At 47.9% G+C, this 18,440-nt stretch overlaps 1 protein-coding gene across 1 annotated transcript in view; it reads left to right on the forward strand.

The window, feature by feature from the left end:
• ift122 (intraflagellar transport 122 homolog (Chlamydomonas)) overlaps positions 1-18,440 on the forward strand; it is a 265,167-nt gene that overhangs the window by 94,218 nt on the left and 152,509 nt on the right. Inside the window, exon 11 of the mRNA XM_038812196.1 lies at positions 5,994-6,131. Coding sequence (XP_038668124.1) covers positions 5,994-6,131 — 138 coding nt within the window. The remainder of the gene's footprint in view (positions 1-5,993; positions 6,132-18,440) is intronic.

Raw genomic sequence — 18,440 nt, forward strand, 5'->3', positions numbered from 1 at the left:
GATTATGCTTTGCATACGAAGGCTGGTGGAATGAAGTGTGAGAACAAGGGGGCCTCTATCTTGTTCTGGGAGGGAAGGGAGGGGCGAGGGTAGTGGCGTGGGAGATGCACTGCACTTTGTTGAGGGCCCTGTCAACAACTGTAGGTGGGAAATCACAGTTGCGGAAGAAGGAACACATTTTCAAAGCACCATTTTGGAAAATGATGTCATCGGAACAAATGCGACGGAGGCGAAGGAGTTGAAAGAACGGGATGGAGGGGTGTAGGGTGTGAAGAGCTGTAGTCCAGATAGCTGTGGGAGTCAGTGGGCTTGTAGTGAATATTAGTTTAAAAAAACGCTTCCACGTTAACATTTCGGGCCTTTGACCTTTCAGCAGATGATTCATGGGTCAGGTGTGTGGACAGTTTGGATCATGTTGACATCAAAAAAGAGGAGGTATTGGGTGTTTTAAAAGACATTAAAGTAGATAAGTCTCCTGGCCGGAATACTGTGGGAAGCAAGGCAGGAAATTGCTGGGGCCTTAACTGACATCTTTGTATCTTCATTGGCTGCAGGTGAGATTTCAGAGGACTGGAGAGTAGCTTATGTGGTTTAAGAAAGGTAGCAGGGAAGATCCAGTAAACTATAGGCTGGTGAGCCTCACGTCGGTAGTAGGTAAATTATTGGAGAGAATTCTCATGGACAGGATTTATATCCATTTAGAAACAAAATGGATTCATTAACAATAGACAGCATGGAGTGCGGTGGATGTTGTTTACATTGACTTCAGTAAAGCCTTTGACAAGGTACCTCATGGCAGACTGGTACAAAATGATCAGAGGTGAGGTGGCAAGATGGATATAGAACTGGCTCAGTCACAGAAGGCAAAGGGCAACAGTAGAAGATATTTTTCTGAATGCAAGGTTGTGACTAGTGGTATTCCACAGAGGTCTGTGCTGGGGTCTCTGTTGTTTGTGGTATACATAAACGATTTGAAGGAAAATGTAGCTGGTCTGATTAGTATGCTCGTTGATGACACCGAGGTTGGTGGAATGGCAGATAGTGTTGAGGATTGTCAGAGGATACAGCAGGACATAGATAGTTTGGAGATTTGGGCAGAGAAGTGGCAAATGGAGTTTAATGCAGACATATTTATAGATTCATAAAATTTACAGTGCAGAAGGAGGCTATTCGGCCCATCGAGTCTGCACCAGCCCTTACAAAGAGCACCCTACTCAAGCCCACTTATCTGCCCTCTCCCCGTAACTCAGTATCCCCAGTAGCCCCCATTTCACATTTTTTGGACACTAAGAGCAATTTAGCAAGGCCAGTCCACCTAACCGGCACATCTTTGGACTGTGGGAGGAAACTGGAGCAACCCAGAGGAAACCCACGCACACACGGGGAGAACGTGCAGACTCTGCACAGACAGTGACCCAGCTGGAAATGGAACCTGGAACCTGGGACCCTGGAGCTGTGAAGCAACTGTGCTAACCACTATGCTCCCACGCTGCCCACGTGTGAGGTAATGCATTTTGGTAGATCTAACATGAAGGGGAAATATACCGTAAATGGCAAAACTCTTAGGAATAACGAAAGTCAGAGAGATCTGGACGTGCAGGTCCACAGATCTTTGAAAGTAGAAACACAAGTGGACAAGGTAGGGAAGAAAGGATACGGAATGCTTGCCTTCATTAGACAGGGCATCGAGTATAAAAACAGACAAGTCATGCTACAGTTGTTTTGAACCTTGGTAAGGCCGCACTTGGAATATTGTGCACATTTCTGATCGCCACACTGCCAGAAGAATGTTGGGGCTTTGGAGAAGGTGCAGAGGGCGTTTACCAGAATGTTGCCTGGTCTGGAGGGCGTTAGCTATGTGTAGGGGCTGAATAGACTCGGACTGTTTTCATTGGAACGACGGAGGTTGGGGGGGGGGGGGGGGGGGGGGGTGACCTGATAGAGGTCTACAAGATAATGTGGAGCATAGATAGAGTGAATGGGAAGGCACTCTTTCCCATGGTGGAGGGGTCAGTCATCGGGGGGCAAAGTTGAGAGGAGATGAGCGAGGCAGGGTTTTTACATGCCTGGAACACGTTGCCAGGGGAGGCTGTGGAAGCAGATACATTAACGGCAATCAAAAGGCATCTCCACGAATACATGGATAGAATGGTTACAGAAGGATATGACACTTTTTGGCCAAATGTGGTATCATGACCAGCAGAGTGTAACAGGTTTTAACCAAGTGCAGAGGCAGAAAGAGGAGGCAGAGTTTAATAAAGACACGGGGAGTCCACCGAGTAAAATAAGTAAAGTTTTATTTGTGCAAATGATATCTACACAACCGCAGATCCCTACTGGGTTCCTATTCTAGTCTGTGCCATAGTGGCCAACCTTTTATACATTGATTAATTGAGATAGCCCGCCCCTAGCAGGGGAGCTTGTACTCTGCAAGGAGCATGGGGGAAGATAAGCATTCCCACCCTGTGGGTCTTGTGCGGGATATTACTGAGAGGAAAGAACAAAAGGGAATATCTTTGGCTGGGTGGAAGCCAGGAGTGATTAAATGGCCCTCGTACAAGGTAAAATGAAGTGGCAATGAGGCAATCGAAAAAACTAAATCTGTGTTTGGAGGAAATAAAAATAGCATGGTTGGTCACTGGAGGTGGGCTTGTGATGTGTAAAATAGCCTGACTTGTGGTTCCTCCAGCCTGCTTCTTTAAAGAGAAGAGTGGTTAAGCTTTTAAAGCTGTGGCAGATACAGGACTACAGGATGTGAGACTTGGGAATTTGTTCAGATTGCTTTAAGAAAAGTGTGAGCTCAAACTCGATGGGCTGAATGGCATCCCGAGCTGTAACCTGTCTTGGCTTTTTAACCATATGCTGACTAGGTTTCGTCCTGATCCAACTTTAATAACATTCTATGAAGAAAAAAACGATACCCACACCCTCTTCCCCCAACACTACCAACAATTTCAAACAAAACAGTAATAAACATACACCCATAATCCAGAAAGAAACCCAAAATAACAGAATCAAAAAAAAGTCACCACACAGGTGTAGCCAACAACTTCATTCAGTCCTCCCCTAGCCCATGCTTTTTTACAAAGTAATTTGCCTCCTCCGGCGTATTGAAATAGTGCTCTCTGTCTCTGAACGTGACCTGAAGACGAGCTGGATACATCATTTCAATCCACACTTTGATCTTGTACAGATCTGCCATGGCCTTATTAAACCCAGCATGCCTTTTTGCCAGTTCTGCCCCAACATCCTGATACGTTCTGACAGGATGGCCCTCCCATCTACATTCTCAAGTGTCCTTTGCCCACCTCAGGATCTTTTCCTTATCCAGTTAATTGTGAAGTCTGACTATGATCACCCACGGCAGCTCCCTAGATCTGGGATTCTGTTACGTACGACTAGTGGGCCCGGTCTACTTCGGGAGAGTTCACGAAGGTCCCCTCCCCAGCAGCTTCCCAAACACCTTCACCACATAATCCATGGCACTTGTATGAAAAAAATGAAAATCGCTTATTGTCACGAGTAGGCTTCAATGAAGTTACTGTGAAAAGCCCCTAGTCGCCACATTCCGGCGCCTATCCGGGGAGGCTGGTACGGGAATCGAACCGTGCTGCTGGCCTGCTTGGTCTGCTTTAAAAGCCAGCGATTTAGCTGAGTGAGCTAAACCATGTTCCATGTTGTATGTTCTATGCCCTCCGGCAGTCCAGCAATCCTCAAATTATGGCGCCTGGAGTGTTTCTCCAGAGCGTTGGCCTTGGCCTTCAATATCTTCTGCCCCTCCACCAACATTGCCATCTGTGCCTCCAGGGAGGCGATCCGATCGCTACGATGCATGACCGTCTCCGCCACCTTCTGAATCATTGAGCCCTCCACCTCCAGCCGTTGTTCCACCCCACCCAAAGTTGCATTAATGGGTGCCACTGCCACCTCAAGCGTTTTCACCAGGTCATCTGAGATCGCTTGTCTCTGTTTCTTAAACTCCTAAGTCAGGAATTTCACCAGCCTCTCATTCGTCCACTGAGAGGGTAACGACAACACAGTGGCCTTTCCTTCCTGTGACACGAGGGCCTTCCAAGTCAGAAGAGGGGTCTGTTCCTCGTATTGTCACCATCAGACATCACCCGCCGGAGGAGGAACCAACACTCTCAAACACCACCACTTTTCTTCCTTAGCATCACCCGTTGAAAGGGCAAAAAGGGCGAAAAGCCAAATCCCCCACCTCGTGCAACCGTACACCTCATGGTCACCATTGGAAGTCAGACTTTTCATGAATGTAACTGAAATATTGTTTTATTATAAAGGAACTAAGTTACTCCTATTCAGCGACAGACAGCTGTCTATTCTCTTGAGCTACATGCTGAGTGCACATAAGGTATCTGATTAGCTTGCCCTCCAGCTCCCCACCTCAAGCCTGCCAGCCAAAACAACTAAAGTCCAGAAGACACTGAAGATGGAAGGAAGGAACTGTAGGTGGAAAATTATGTCAAACCACTCTGTGGCACATTGTGTTTACACCACCCAGATAAAGTGCACATGCTGTGCAATCTGCTTCTTAATAACCTAAACAATTTGTTCCCTGGATAGTAAAGCCATGCCATTTCTCTTTATATATTAATAATGTAGTGTCTTTTCTTATTATCAGAATAATATAATAATAACAAAATTTATGCATTAAAATTCTTAGCCAGCTCCAACTGCACCAATAGAAACTGCAAAATTAAGGATTTGTTACTTCATGCATGAGTAACACTGCACCTGCTTGCCCTGGAAGTGTTGCATTTTTGCTTTTTGATGCCTCTTTGCTTTTCTTTGTATTATCGTTGTTCTGAAGTTAATAACTTCTGCTGCTATGATGTACTGATCCTGTAAATTGCATGACCATGCTTCATGTATGAATCTGACCAATGGATGCTAACAAGCTCAGCAAACAGTCAGAAAGGAACTAGGTGGGTACTTCTCTACACACAACAGTTTTACTGGTGTTATCTTTAACTTTTAAAAATGTGTCCACAACAATAGTTCCCAATCTGTACATTTAGAATTCTGAAAATTAAGGGAACATATAGAAATATGAAGTAATTTCATATTCACAGTATTCTCCAATAACCAATTCAAATCTGAAAGTTGTTACAAATTGTTTCTCTGGTTGAAATGTCAATAGATTTCTCCAGACAAAGTATGAAAATATGTTCGCACTATGCCCTTGACGGTTGATAGCTAAACTAGGTCAATCACTAGACACTGAATTACATTACCATGTCTGAAGACCTCACAGCTGGGAAACATAAGGTGGCATATTGAATGCAACAAAAGGCAGCAGAAACTGTGAGCTGAAGAGATTTCATGAAAAAAGACTCATTGTCCAGGCTCACACATGAAGGATATCTTTATGGCAAGTTATAACGGAGTAATTTACACCCATAGAGCTGTGTGCCCTATAGTGAATAGAAAACAGAGGATGTTTTATTTAACTCTCAAATTTAGTGAGAGTAAATACACTTAATGATTTTGAATTTGGGGTGAGAGTTCATCGTTAATTTGGTAGCTGCAGTTAAAAAGAGCTGTTTTGTATTTCTCCCCTTCCCCAGTTTTAAGGCACATCTTCCTTATACTTGATACACCCCATTCCTGAGCTGGGAGGACAGGCTAAATGTGCTGGCCAGCTCTCAGACAGAAAATGACTGAAGAATCAGTGCTGGGAGGGCAGATTGGGAACAATATAAGCAGTGTAGAAACTGAAAATAAATCTTTTTACAAAGTTGTGGGCATCAACAAACTGTTTGTCATTTGAAGTTTGAGCTTTGCCCATTGGAATAGTTTCCACTAAGCTGGTAAAGAAGTTTGTCTTAATTGAGAGTTCTACTCGGGGTGACTGCATTTAATCCAGACTTTGAGGCTTGCACTGTTAATTTCTATTAATGTCCTTTTGAATGAATGACACTTTTAATCAAACACTTGCATCTTCACTAATGCCTTCTTTATGCCCCCTGTAGGAGAAAAGATTACAGTGTTTGTCATTCAGTGGTGTGAAGGAGAGAGAGTGGCTAATGGAGTCACTCATTCGCTATATTAAGGTCATTGGAGGACCATCAGGAAGAGAAGGCCTATTGGTTGGTCTAAAGAATGGGCAGGTACTGTTAATCCAGCAAGTGTTTATTCAGATTATACTTTTAAAAATTAATTAATGGGATGTGGGTGTCACTAACTAGACCAGCATTCATTGCCCATCCCTGGTTGCGCTTGAGAAAGTGTTGGTGAGTTGGCTTCTTGAACCGCTGTAGTTCTTGAGGTGTAGGTACACCCACAGTGCTGTTCAGGAGGGAGTTTCAGGATTTTGACCTAGCGGCAGCGAAGGAATGGAGATATAATTTCAAGTCAGGATGCTGAGGGGCTTGGAAGGAAGCCTCCAGGTGGTGGTGTTTGATGCACCATCGATTGCACGCGAGGCGAGTGATTTACCAATGTCAGGCTTTAATTAACTAGAACACAGCCTGGCGATCGTCTACAGTGGAAAGGAACGATCGTCAGGCTTCTGAGCATTTATACCTCGTTGATAGAGGCGTGGTTAACTCAGCCTCTCGGCCAATCGGTCGAGAGGCACATGACCGACCAGGGCCAATGGTAAGCCGACGTTCTGGCCCAATGGCAGACGAGTATGCAGATCATATCATCACAGTGTTCTTGGGTATCTGCTGCCATGTCCTTCTAGATGGCAGTGGTCGTGGGTTGGAAGGTGATACCTAAGGAACCTTGGTGAGTTCCTGCAGGGCATCTTGTAAATGGTACGCACGGCTATCACTGTTCATCACTGGTGAAGGGATTGAATGTTTGTGGAAGGGGTAGCAATCAAGCGAGCTGCATTGTCCTGGCCGATTTCGAGCTTCTTGGAGCTACCCTCATCTAGGCAAGTTGTTGGGCACGGTGGTACAGTGGTTAGCACTGCTGCCTCAGCACCAGGGACCCGGGTTCAATTCCAGCCTTGGGTGACTGTGTGGAGTTTGCACATTCTCACCGTGTCTGCGCGAGTTTCCTCCGGGTGCTCAGCGTTTCCTCCCTTAGACCAAAGATATGCAGGTTAGGTGGATTGGCTGTGATAAATTGCCCTTGGTTAGACTCGGTTACGGGGATAGGGTGGAGGTGTGTGCTTAAGTGAGGTGCTCTTTCCAAGGGCCGGTGCAGACTCAATGGGCCGAATGGCACTGTAACTGCTATGATTCTATGATTTGTCGAAACAGTGAATACAAACAAACACAAGTGCAACAACAAACAGGAACATCATAAAAAATAACTATTGGCCTCTCTCGCCCCCTAATTTCCCGGGTCTACCGACACTCCAAATATCGGCACTTCTGGACTCGGGGCCACCTTCACCCTCAACACCTCGGACATTACGTCCGTGAACCCCTTCTGTTTCAGACATGCCCAGAAAATGTGAACATGATGCGCGGGTTTTCCCGCGCACCGCCCACACCTGTCCTCTACCCCCTCAAGAATCTGCTCATAATAGCCACCGTCATGTGTGCCCCATGTACTACCTTAAGCTGGACAAGGCTGAGCCTCGCACACGACAAGGACGCATTCACCATCAGAGTCTCCTCCCACAACCCGGCCTCCATTCCCCCCCAGTTCCTCCTCCCATTTCAGTTTGACTTCCCCTATCGGGGCTTCGCCCAGTCCATTAGCCCCTTGTACATCTAGGAGATCTTACACTCACCCACTCCTTCTCTCGATAGCACCTTGTCCTGTAATCCCAAAGGCGACAAACCGGGAAAGAACAGCACCTGCTTCGTCACAAAGTCCTGGACCTGTAAGTATCTGAACCCATTCCCACTGGGCAGCTCATATTCCTCTTCCACATCCTCTAAACTCGCAAAGCTGCCCTCCACAAGCAGGTCCCCCCCCCGGTGCAAATCTGTGATTGTTGCAAATTGGTGCCCACACCGGGGCACCTTCCAACCTCAGATGCTGCCGCCACTGTCCCCGCACCCGCAGGTCCGCCACACCACTGGACTCATGGAGCACTTGGCCGGCGCGGAATGCATGGGCGCCGTCAACAATGCCCCTAAACTCGTACCCCTGCAAGAGGTAGAATACCCCGCATTCATTCACCCCCACGCTGACCCCTCCCCCACTGCCCACTTCCTCACCACAGCAATGATTGCAACTTAATAATAATCCAATGTGATTGGCAAGGGCAATCCGCCCCTCCCTCATTCCCTTGATTCGTGGGGTTTTCCCCACACACACAAATCTCAAAATCAACTTTCTAAAGGAACGCTTTTGGGACGAAGATCGGGAGGTTGTGAAAGACAAATATCCTCTTAAAATCTCCTCTGATCTGTTCCACCAACTGCGCCAAGTTCAACTTGTGCAGTTGCTCCCACCCCGCGCCACCTAAATACCCAAATATCTGAAGCTCGCCCCTACCAACTTGAATGGCAGCTCTCCCAACCTCCTCTCCTGCCCCCTGGCCTCGATCGAGAACACCTCACTCTTCCCCATGTGTCAGTTATATCCAGAAAACTGACCAAATTCCTCCAGAATACTCAGAATTCTCCCAATATCTCCCAGTGGGTCCGAGATATAAAGCAGCAGGTCGTCCGCTACAGCAAGACCCTGTGCTCAACAGCCCCCCCCCCCCCCCCCCCCCCCCCCCCCCGGTAAAATCCCTGTCAAGCTTCCCCGATGCTCTAAGCCTACCTCCACGTTAATAATTTCCTGACATTCGCCGACAGTTGTCTCGCCTTTACAAATCGCGTCTGATCTTCCCCTATCACTCCCGGCACACAATCCTCAATTCGCAAGGCCAGGCTCTTTGCCAGCAACTTGGTGTCCATATTAGCGATATTGGGCAATAGGACCCACACTGCTCTGGATCTTTATCCTTCTTTAGTATTAAGAACATGGACGGCTGCGATAAAGTAAGGGGGAGTTCCCCCTTTTTCCTCACCTCATTATATGCCCTCAACAGCAGGGGTTCCGGTGCCCCCCCAAACATTTTATAAAATCCTACAGGAATTCTAAAGGGGCAGCACGGTAGCATGGTGGTTAGCATAAATGCTTCACAGCTCCAGGGTCCCAGGTTCGATTCCCGGCTGGGTCACTGTCTGTGCGGAGTCTGCACGTCCTCCCCGTGTGTGCGTGGGTTTCCTCCGGGTGCCCCGGTTTCCTCCCACAGTCCAAAGATGTGCGGGTTAGGTGGATTGGCCATGCTAAATTGCCCGTAGTGTCCTAAAAAGTAAGGTTAAGGGGGGGGTTGTTGGGTTACGGGTATAGGGTGGATACGTGGGTTTGAGTAGGGTGATCATGGCTCGGCACAACATCGAGGGCCGAAGGGCCTGTTCTGTGCTGTACTGTTCTATGTCTATGAAGTCCATCCGGGCCCAGGGCTCTCCCTATCAGCATCGTCCCCGTCCCCTCCATCACCTCCACCAATCCAACGGCCTCCCACAGCTCCTCCACCAGGGCCTCCTCCACCTTGGGGAACTCCAATCCATCCAGGAACCGCCGCATTCCCTCCTCCACGGCCAGCAGCTCCGATTCATAAAGCATCCTGTTAAACTCCTCGAATACCCCAGTCACCCCCAACGGGTCCCGTACCACTCTTCCCCTCCTGTCCTTCTCCCTTCCAATCTTCCTCGTAGTCGCCTGCTTCCTGAGTTGGTGGGCCTGGATCCTACTAGCCTTCTCCCCGTACTCATACATTGCCCTACTGGCCCTCCGCAACTGCCTGACTACCTTCCCTCTGGGCACCAACTCGAACTCCATCTGGAGTTTCTGCCTCTCTTTCAACAATCCCGACTCCAGGGCCTCTGAATGCCTCCTGTTCACCCGCAGAATCTCGTCCACTTTTCGTCGCCTCTGCTAGCTCCACCTTTTCCTTATACGGATTGATATGAACTTCCCCCTAACCACTGCCTTGAATGCCTGTCATAGCGTGGCTGCCCACCCCTGAATGGCGGCCCTCACCTGCTCGCACACCACCAAAATCCTCCCCGACTTCGGGCTTGACTGGTCCAAACATGGTTCATTGACCGTGTTTAAGTCCCTTCCCATAATCAACCGGTGTGAATCCAGGAATGGGAGCTTCCCCAGCATCAGCCTCATAAACTCCACATTGTCCCAATTTGGGGCATAAACATTTACCAAAACCACCAGCATCCCTCCAGCTTCCGAGTCGCCATCACAAATCTCCTTCCCATGTCTGTCACAATATTCCCCACCTCCAGAGCCACCCATTTATTTACCAACACTGCCACTCCCCCGCGTCTTCACGTCTAATCCTGAATGAAAGACTTTCCCTGTCCCACCCTTTCCAGGACATCGTGTGATCCCCGACCTTTAAGTGTGTTTCTTGCAAAAAGGCAACGTCCGCCTTCAATCTCCTCAAGTGCGCGAAAACACACGACTGTTTGAATGGCCCATTCAGCCGTCTCCCAATCTGTGACCAACCTGGTCTGCCCCCCCCCCCCTCTTGGGCCCGCCCCCAGACCGTGTCTCACAACCCTCCAGGCCCACCCTCGGACACCCACCGTCACCACTCCGTTTCTTGCTGCGCCACCGCAAACGCATCTTTTTGTCAGCAGCCCCCCTCCCCCCTGAACAAAACAACAACCCATCCACCTCTACTACACTAACCACCTGGCCACTCCCATTGCTCTTCCGTTAACTAGCCCGCCCAAGGCGCCTCAGCCTCCTATCCCCGACTGATTTTCCCCCCCTGCTCACATAGTTCCATAACGCACACAATGGATCAAGAAAATACGTCCATTCACCCTCAAAGCACCCCAAACATCCTGCCACCAAATCCAACAAAAAATCTCACAAAAGTTCTCCAACAAACTAAAAGAAAAAATATAGAAAAACCATCCATCTCCTCACACCTCCTCCACAGTTCAATGTTCTCCTTCTCCTGCCAGTACATTGTTTCTTAAAAACTTCCATCGCCTAATCTCGTGTCTCAAAATAATGTTCTCGGCTGTTAGAAGTCACCCAGAGGCAAGTCGAGTACCACATCCCGAACTTCACCCTCTTTTTGAAGAGGGCAGCCTTCACCCAATTGAACCTGGTTCTCCTCTTCGCCAGGTCCGTGCCCAGGTCCTGGTACACCCGAAGCTCGTGGCCTTCCAAGGTGCACCTCCTCGTCTGCCTCGCCCATCTCAATGTCTTCTCCTTATCCAGAAATTGGTGGACACGCAGCACCATTGCCCTCGGCGACTTGTTCGCTTGCGGTTTCCTCATCAGCGGCCGAATGACCTCCAGGGGCCGGTCAAAGGCCCCTCCCCCATCATCATGGGCAGCACGGTAGCATAGTGGTTAGCACAATTGTTTCACAGCTCCAGGGTCCCAGGTTCGATTCCCGGCTTGGGTCATTGTCTGTGCGGAGTCTGCACATTCTCCCTGTGTGTGCGTGGGTTTCCTCCAGGTGCTCCAGTTTCCTCCCACAGTCTAATGATGTGCAGGTTAGGTGGATTGGACATGATAAAATTGCCCTTATTGTCCAAAATTGCCCTTAGTGTTGGGTGGGGTTACTGAGTTATTGGGATAGAGTGGAGGTGTGGAACTTGGGTCGGGTGCTCTTTCCAAGAGCCGGTACAGACTCGATGGCCGAATGGCCGTCTCCTGCACTGTAGATTCTATGATCTTCTCCAGCATTTTGGCTACATATTGCTCCCTCGATGCCTTCCCCACTATCCTTAGATTTTGCCTCCGGGAGCGATTCTCCAAGTTCTCCACCTTCTTTAACTGCTTCTGGGTCTCCCGCATCATTCCAATCTTGCCCACCAACAAGGGAAGCTGCTCCTCGTGCTCCCGCAATGTTTCCTCCAACTTCCAAATGGCCTGGCCCTCAGATTCGAGCTTCTGTTCCAAATTATTAATTCCTGCTTTTAATGGTTCCACCGCCTTGGTTCATCCTTCCTGGGCTTCCTTCCTGTGTCAGCTGAACTTCTCATTTAAGAAGTCCAGTGGTCTCTCCATTGACCACTGGACGGGCAGGACTGACCCTTTACAAAGAACAAAGAACAATACAGCTCAGGAACAGGCCCTTTGGCCCTCCAAACCTTTGGATCATGATACCAACCTTTGCCAAAACCGTCAGCACTTCTTTGTGCTGTATCCCTCTATACCCATCCTATCCATGTGTTTGTCAAGATGCCTTTTGAATGCCGTTAATGTATCTAACCTCTGCCATCTTGACCTGTGGCGCACAAAGTTTCTCTTGCTCCAACTGCTCCTTTCTTCTCGACCTACTTCTGGTCTGTGGATCCCATCCACCAGCCCCACCAGTGGAGTTTAATTTTCTTCAGTCACCTTTACACCTTTTTTCACCGAAACATCCACCCAACAAGTGGGGAAAAGATCCAAAATAGTTGCCTCGAGCAGGAGCTGACAAATGTGTGACCACTCCTCCATGGCTGCCATCGGAATCCCAATTCTGGCATTATGTTGGAAGGAGATCATTTATGAAGCAGCTGGACATACATACATACATACATACAGTGCAGAAGGAGGCCATTCGGTCCATCGAGTCTGCACCGACCCACTTAAGCCCTCACTTCCACCCTATCCCCGTAACCCAATAACCCTTCCTAACCTTTTTGGTCACTAAGGGCAATTTATCATGGCCAGTCCACCTAACCTGCACATCTTTGGACTGTGGGAGGAAACTGGAGCACCCGGAGGAAACCCACGCAGATACGGGGAGAACGTGCAGACTCCGCACAGATAGTGACCCAGTGAGGAATCGAACCTGGAATCCTGGTGCTGTGAAGCCACAGTGCTATCCACTTGTGCTACCGTGCTGCCCAATGGTTGGGCCTTGGACACTACTTCGAGGCACTCCTGCAGTGATGTTCTGGAACTGGAGCTAGGGGAGATGGTGGCATAGTGGTATTGTCACTGGACTAGTAAACCAGAGACCCAGAGTAATGCTGTGGGGATCCAGGTTTAAATCCTGCCACTGCAAGTGGTGCAATTTGAATTCAGTAAAAATCTGGAATTGAAAGTCCAATGATAACCATGAAACAATTGTCATAAAAGCCCATCTGGTTCACTAATGTCCTTCAGGGAAGGAAATCTGCTATCATTACCTGGCCTGGCTGACATGTGACTCCAGACCCACAGCATTTGGGTTGACTCTTAACTGCCCTGTCGCGGGCAATTAGCGATTGGCAATAAATGCTGGCATGGCCTGCGACGCCCACACCTCATGAACGAATGAACAAAAAAGTTGATCGATCTCCAATCACCAGAATCTTCCTTTGTGCCAGTTATGACTCCAACTAGCGGAGAGTTTTCTCCCTGATTTTCATTGCCTCCAGTTTTGCAAGGGCTCCTTGATGCCATACTCGGTCAAATGCTGCCTTAATGTCAGGAGCAGTCACTCTCACTTCACCTCTGGGGTTCAACTCTTTTGTCCATGTTTTAACCAGGGATGTAATGAGGTCAGGAGCTGAGTGACCCTACTGGAACCCAAACTGACTGTCAGTGAGTAGGTTATTGCTTAGTAAGTGCTGCTTGATAGCCCTTCCATTACCTTACTGATGATCTAGAGTAGACAGATGGAGCCTGGTTGGATTTGTCCTGTTTTGTGTGCACAGGACACCTGGGCAATTTTCCACATTTCTGGGTAGGTGCCAGTGTTGTAGCTGTACTGGAGCAGCTTGGCTAGGAGTGTGGCAAGTTCTGGAGCACAAGTTCTCAGTACTATTGCCGGAGTATTGTCAGGGCCCATAGCCTTAGCAGTATCCAGTGTCTTCAACTGTCTCTTGATATTACGGGGAATGAATCAAATTGGCTGAAGACTGACATCTGTGATGCTGGGGACCTCGGAGGAGACCGAGATGAATCATCCACTTGGCACTTATGCCTGAAGATTGTTGCAAATGCTTTAGCCTTATTCTTTACACTGATGTGTTGTGCTCTTCTAACATTGAGGATGGGGATATTTGTGGAGGTTCCTCCTCGAATGAGTTGCTTGATTGTCCACCACCATTCACGGCTGAATGTGACAGGACTGCAGAGCCTAGATCTGATTCGTTCATTGTGGGATCGCTTAGCTTTGTCTATTACTTGCTGCTTATGCTGTTTGGCTTGCAAGTAATCCTGTTTTGTAGCTTCACCAGGTTGACACCTCATTTTTAGGTATTGCTCCTGCATGCCCTCCTCTTCATTGAACTAGGGTTGATCCCCTGGCTTGTTGGTCATGATAAAGTGGGGATATGCAGGGCCATGAAGTTAGAGTGTGCCTGAGTACAATTCTGTTGCTGCTCTCTGTACCTCATGGATGCTCAGTTTTGAGCTGCTAGGTCTTTTTGAAGTCGATCACACAACACGGTGGCCCACACAACACAATGGAGGGTATCCTCATGTGAAGATGGGACTTTGTCTCTACAAGGACTGTGCGCTGGTCACGCCTACAGAAATTGTCATGGACTGATGCATCTGCGGCAGGCAGATTGATGAGGACAAGGTCAAATTTGTTTTCCCCTTTTAGTGGTTCTCTCACCACCGTCCCAGTGTAGCAGATGTGCTCTTTAGGACCTGGTCAGCTCGATCTGTGGTGGCTCTACCGAGCCACTCTTGGTGATAGACATTGATGCCCTCCACCCAGAGTATATTCTGAGCCCTTGCCACCCTCAGGGGCTGGTTTAGCTCACCAGGCTAAATCACTGGCTTTTAAAGCAGACCAAGCAGGTCAGCAGCACGGTTCGATTCCCATACCAGCCTCCCCGGACAGGCGCCGGAATGTGGCGACTAGGGGCTTTTCACAGTAACTTCATTGAAGCCTACTCGTGTCAATAAGCGATTTTCATTTTCAGTGCTTCCTCCAAGTGGTGTTAACATGGAGGAGTACTGATGAATCAGCTGAGGAGGACGATATTTCCTTGCCCAAGTTTGACTTGGGTCATGAGACTTCCTGGGGTCGATGTTCAGGACTCCCAGAGCAACTGTATACCACCGTGTCGCCACGTCTGCTGAGTTTGTTTTGTCGGTGGATTGTTGCTTGACTGGACTATGAGACAGCTCTTGCAATTTTGGCACAAGACACCAGATGTTAGTAAGGAGAACTTTGTAGGTTCGACAGGGCGGGACTTATCTTTGTTCGGTTTCATTCCTTTTTGTTCCATTAATAACGGTTGAATACAGCTGAGGGGCTTGCTTGGCTGTTTTAGTGAGCACTTAAGAGTCAATCATACTACTGTGGGTTTGGAGTCACATGTAGGCTGTCTCAGAAGGACGTTGGTGTACCAGATGGGTTTTTACGACAATCGACAATGGTTTCATTGTCATCGTTAAACTTTTAATTCCAGATATTTTATTGAGCTTTTAAATTCGGGACCCTGAATTAGTAGCCAAGTGACACCTTCCCCTGCTTTTCTCTTTGCTCCATTTTATACTGCTCTGAGCTGGATGGTGGCATGTGGGCCAATGCTTCCTTCACTTTTTGTGGTTGTTGCTTTGAGTCTTGGGCTGAGTTATATAGACTCTTGTGGAGAGAAAAACAGAACCATTTACATGTATTTTTAGTACTTTTATAATGTAGGAGCAATTCCGAAAGAAATATGTAACATGTAAGATGATTTAATGTTGAATATCTGGCAAACTTCATTTTACAAGAAGCTTGAAAGGACACTTACTTTGTTCATTTTTTCCCACATTGATGAGTTACTGATCTTCGAGATGTCGCAATTGTTGAGCAGAAGCCATAGCAGATTGCTTCTTGAGACCCAATGGTTCATTAAAATTAGCAGGATTCTGGGAGCAAATTGCGATGTGGCCTGTGGGGCCAGAGAGGGAGGAACTTGTTGGAAATGATTGCACAAGAGTTTAGGAAAAAACACTTTCCTGAACTTGGCTCTAACAATGGAGAAGACCCAGGATACAAACCACATGTTTTTGACCAGGATGTCAAATCTGAGAAGTCCCTTGTGTATCCTTTCGCTCCTCACCCATTCTAATTTGGTCTCTAACCCTGTATCTTCCAGCCCCTTTCCGCCTTGCTATATCTTACACCCATTAGCCTTCCCTATATCTTTGAGTTTTTCCCCTCTTTTCTAGCCCCCCTTCTAGCCTCTCTCAATTTTCTAACTCCGTTTACAACCTCAAATCACTTTTGCACCATCTGGCCTATTTGACACCTTCCTGCAGGATGTTTCTAGTTTAGGGAGTCAGCCTGTATCCCTGCAGTTGGATGGCTGACTGCCACATTTGTGAGAAAATCATAATTATCACAAGGAACATGATAGAATAGGAGCAAAATTATGGCATTCAAAGCAGAAATTTTGAGACTGCAGTTTATTTTACTTTTTATGCAAATAACTGATTTTTGCAATCAATGAAATCAGGAATGCACCATTTTCACCATTTTTGTCAGTGAGTCAGGCAATGAGCTCATTTATGTCCGAGGTAGCATAGATTAGAGACTGACTACGTGATCTGCCTTCTCAAACCATGCTGTAGAGGTAAAATAGTGAAATACGCATATCTAAAATCAGGAAAGGCTGTTCAACCTCAGTAATCCTGGTTAATCCAGGGATCATGTACAACTGCTTGAAAGTGGGCTTCCTTTTTCCCATTACAAATGCATTGCTTACTTACTTCAGGAAACACAAGAGGTTAATAATGTGATCTTGTCACAGTGGTGAGCATTGCCCTTTTAGCACCTCTATGCACCTGCAGCACTATTAACAGACTTTCCAGAATATGTCAAATATTCAAATTTGGTCAAATACTAGGGTTAGAAATCAGGATATTTGGTGCTGATCATAGTTAAAGATGTTTACCACACAGGTGAGAAATTATTCCACCAGATTACAATTAAAGGCAGAGGCACCTTTCTAGCTGGTTTGCTAGTTTGAGGGCTCCTTTAGTTCCTGAGCATTTAGAACTCTCAGAATTTTCCAACTAACACAAGACTTGATTTTTAACCATGCCTCACCTTACAAATGGAAGCCACGAGTAACAGCCCGTGTGTTCATGCCTGTCGCCATTTTAATGCTGCAGAAATAGGACAGAGAAGGTGCCCAAAACACGCAGCCGTGTGCCTCGTTAGAACATAGAACATAGAACAGTACAGCACAGAACAGGCCCTTCGGCCCTCAATGTTGTGCCGAGCCATGATCACCCTACTCAAACCCACGTATCCACCCTATACCCGTAACCCAACAACCCCCCCCCCTTAACCTTACTTTTATTAGGACACTACGGGCAATTTAGCATGGCCAATCCACCTAACCCGCACATCTTTGGACTGTGGGAGGAAACCGGAGCACTCGGAGGAAACCCACACACACAGGGGGAGGACGTGCAGACTCCACACAGACAGTGACCCAGCCGGGAATCGAACCTGGGACCCTGGAGCTGTGAAGCATTTATGCTAACCACCATGCTACCCTGCTGCTCGTTAGAATCAACAATCCAGGTTCCAATGTCCACAATGTGATTTTAACAAATAATTGCTTGAATTTGCACAGTTCCTAAACTAGTGCAAAATCTTAATAGTAAGCAGCACCAGCAGAGGACCAGGGAAGTTTCACCCAAAATAAATGTTTTAAACTTTCTTTAGGCTAGGAGAAGCAGGAGTCCTGGGCTTCCCTTCTACCGCGCCCCCCCCCCCCCCCCCCCCCCCCCCCAATCAATTTACATAACTGCCAGACACAGTGCTTACTATCACATATGGATGATCTAGGAGAATGGCATGTGCTTGCATAGGTAATTGTGATGTCTCTTGTGACAATGCAACATCTATGCTACAAAAGCAAAATACTGCTGATGTTAGAATTATGAAATGAAAGCAGAAAATGATGGAAACACACAGGACGTCTGGCAGCGTATATGGAGGTAGAAACCGAGTTAATGTTCCAGGTCCATAATCTTTCACCAATTCTGATGAAAGCTCATCGAACTGAAACGCAGGGCTACATTGGGCTTGGTTCTCCGCCGGAGGAGAATTGCAACCGATTTATGATCCCCCTGGGTGTGCAGATCGGGATGCAATTCTATATCCCTTGCAATGAAGATTTATGCATGGCGAGGAATCCGAAGAAATCCTGCTATTGGGCTGCCATGTTGAGCGGGCGGCCCGATAGCGAAGTCACGCGGCCGGCCACCGCCCTCCTCCAGCACCCGTTAATGAGGGATGCCCCCTACACCTCGACACCTCCAATAGGGAGATGCCCCTCCCCACAACCTTCGCCCTAGGACACCTGCAATAGGGAGAACCCCCCCCCCCCCCTTGCGCCTGGGACACCTGCAATAGGAAGATCCCCTTCCTCCCCAGGGAGCCCTTAACTAAAGAGATCACCTGACTAAAGGGACCCCCAGGACCACCTGACTAAAAGGACCCCACATAGGGTTCCCCTGATTAGAGGATCCCCCACGGGGACCTCCTGACTGGAGGAACACCCCTAGAAAGGAGACCTCTGTCTGGAAGATGG

Source organism: Scyliorhinus canicula, chromosome 11 (assembly GCF_902713615.1).
Source record: "Scyliorhinus canicula chromosome 11, sScyCan1.1, whole genome shotgun sequence".
Classification (NCBI taxonomy): Eukaryota; Metazoa; Chordata; class Chondrichthyes; order Carcharhiniformes; family Scyliorhinidae; genus Scyliorhinus; species Scyliorhinus canicula.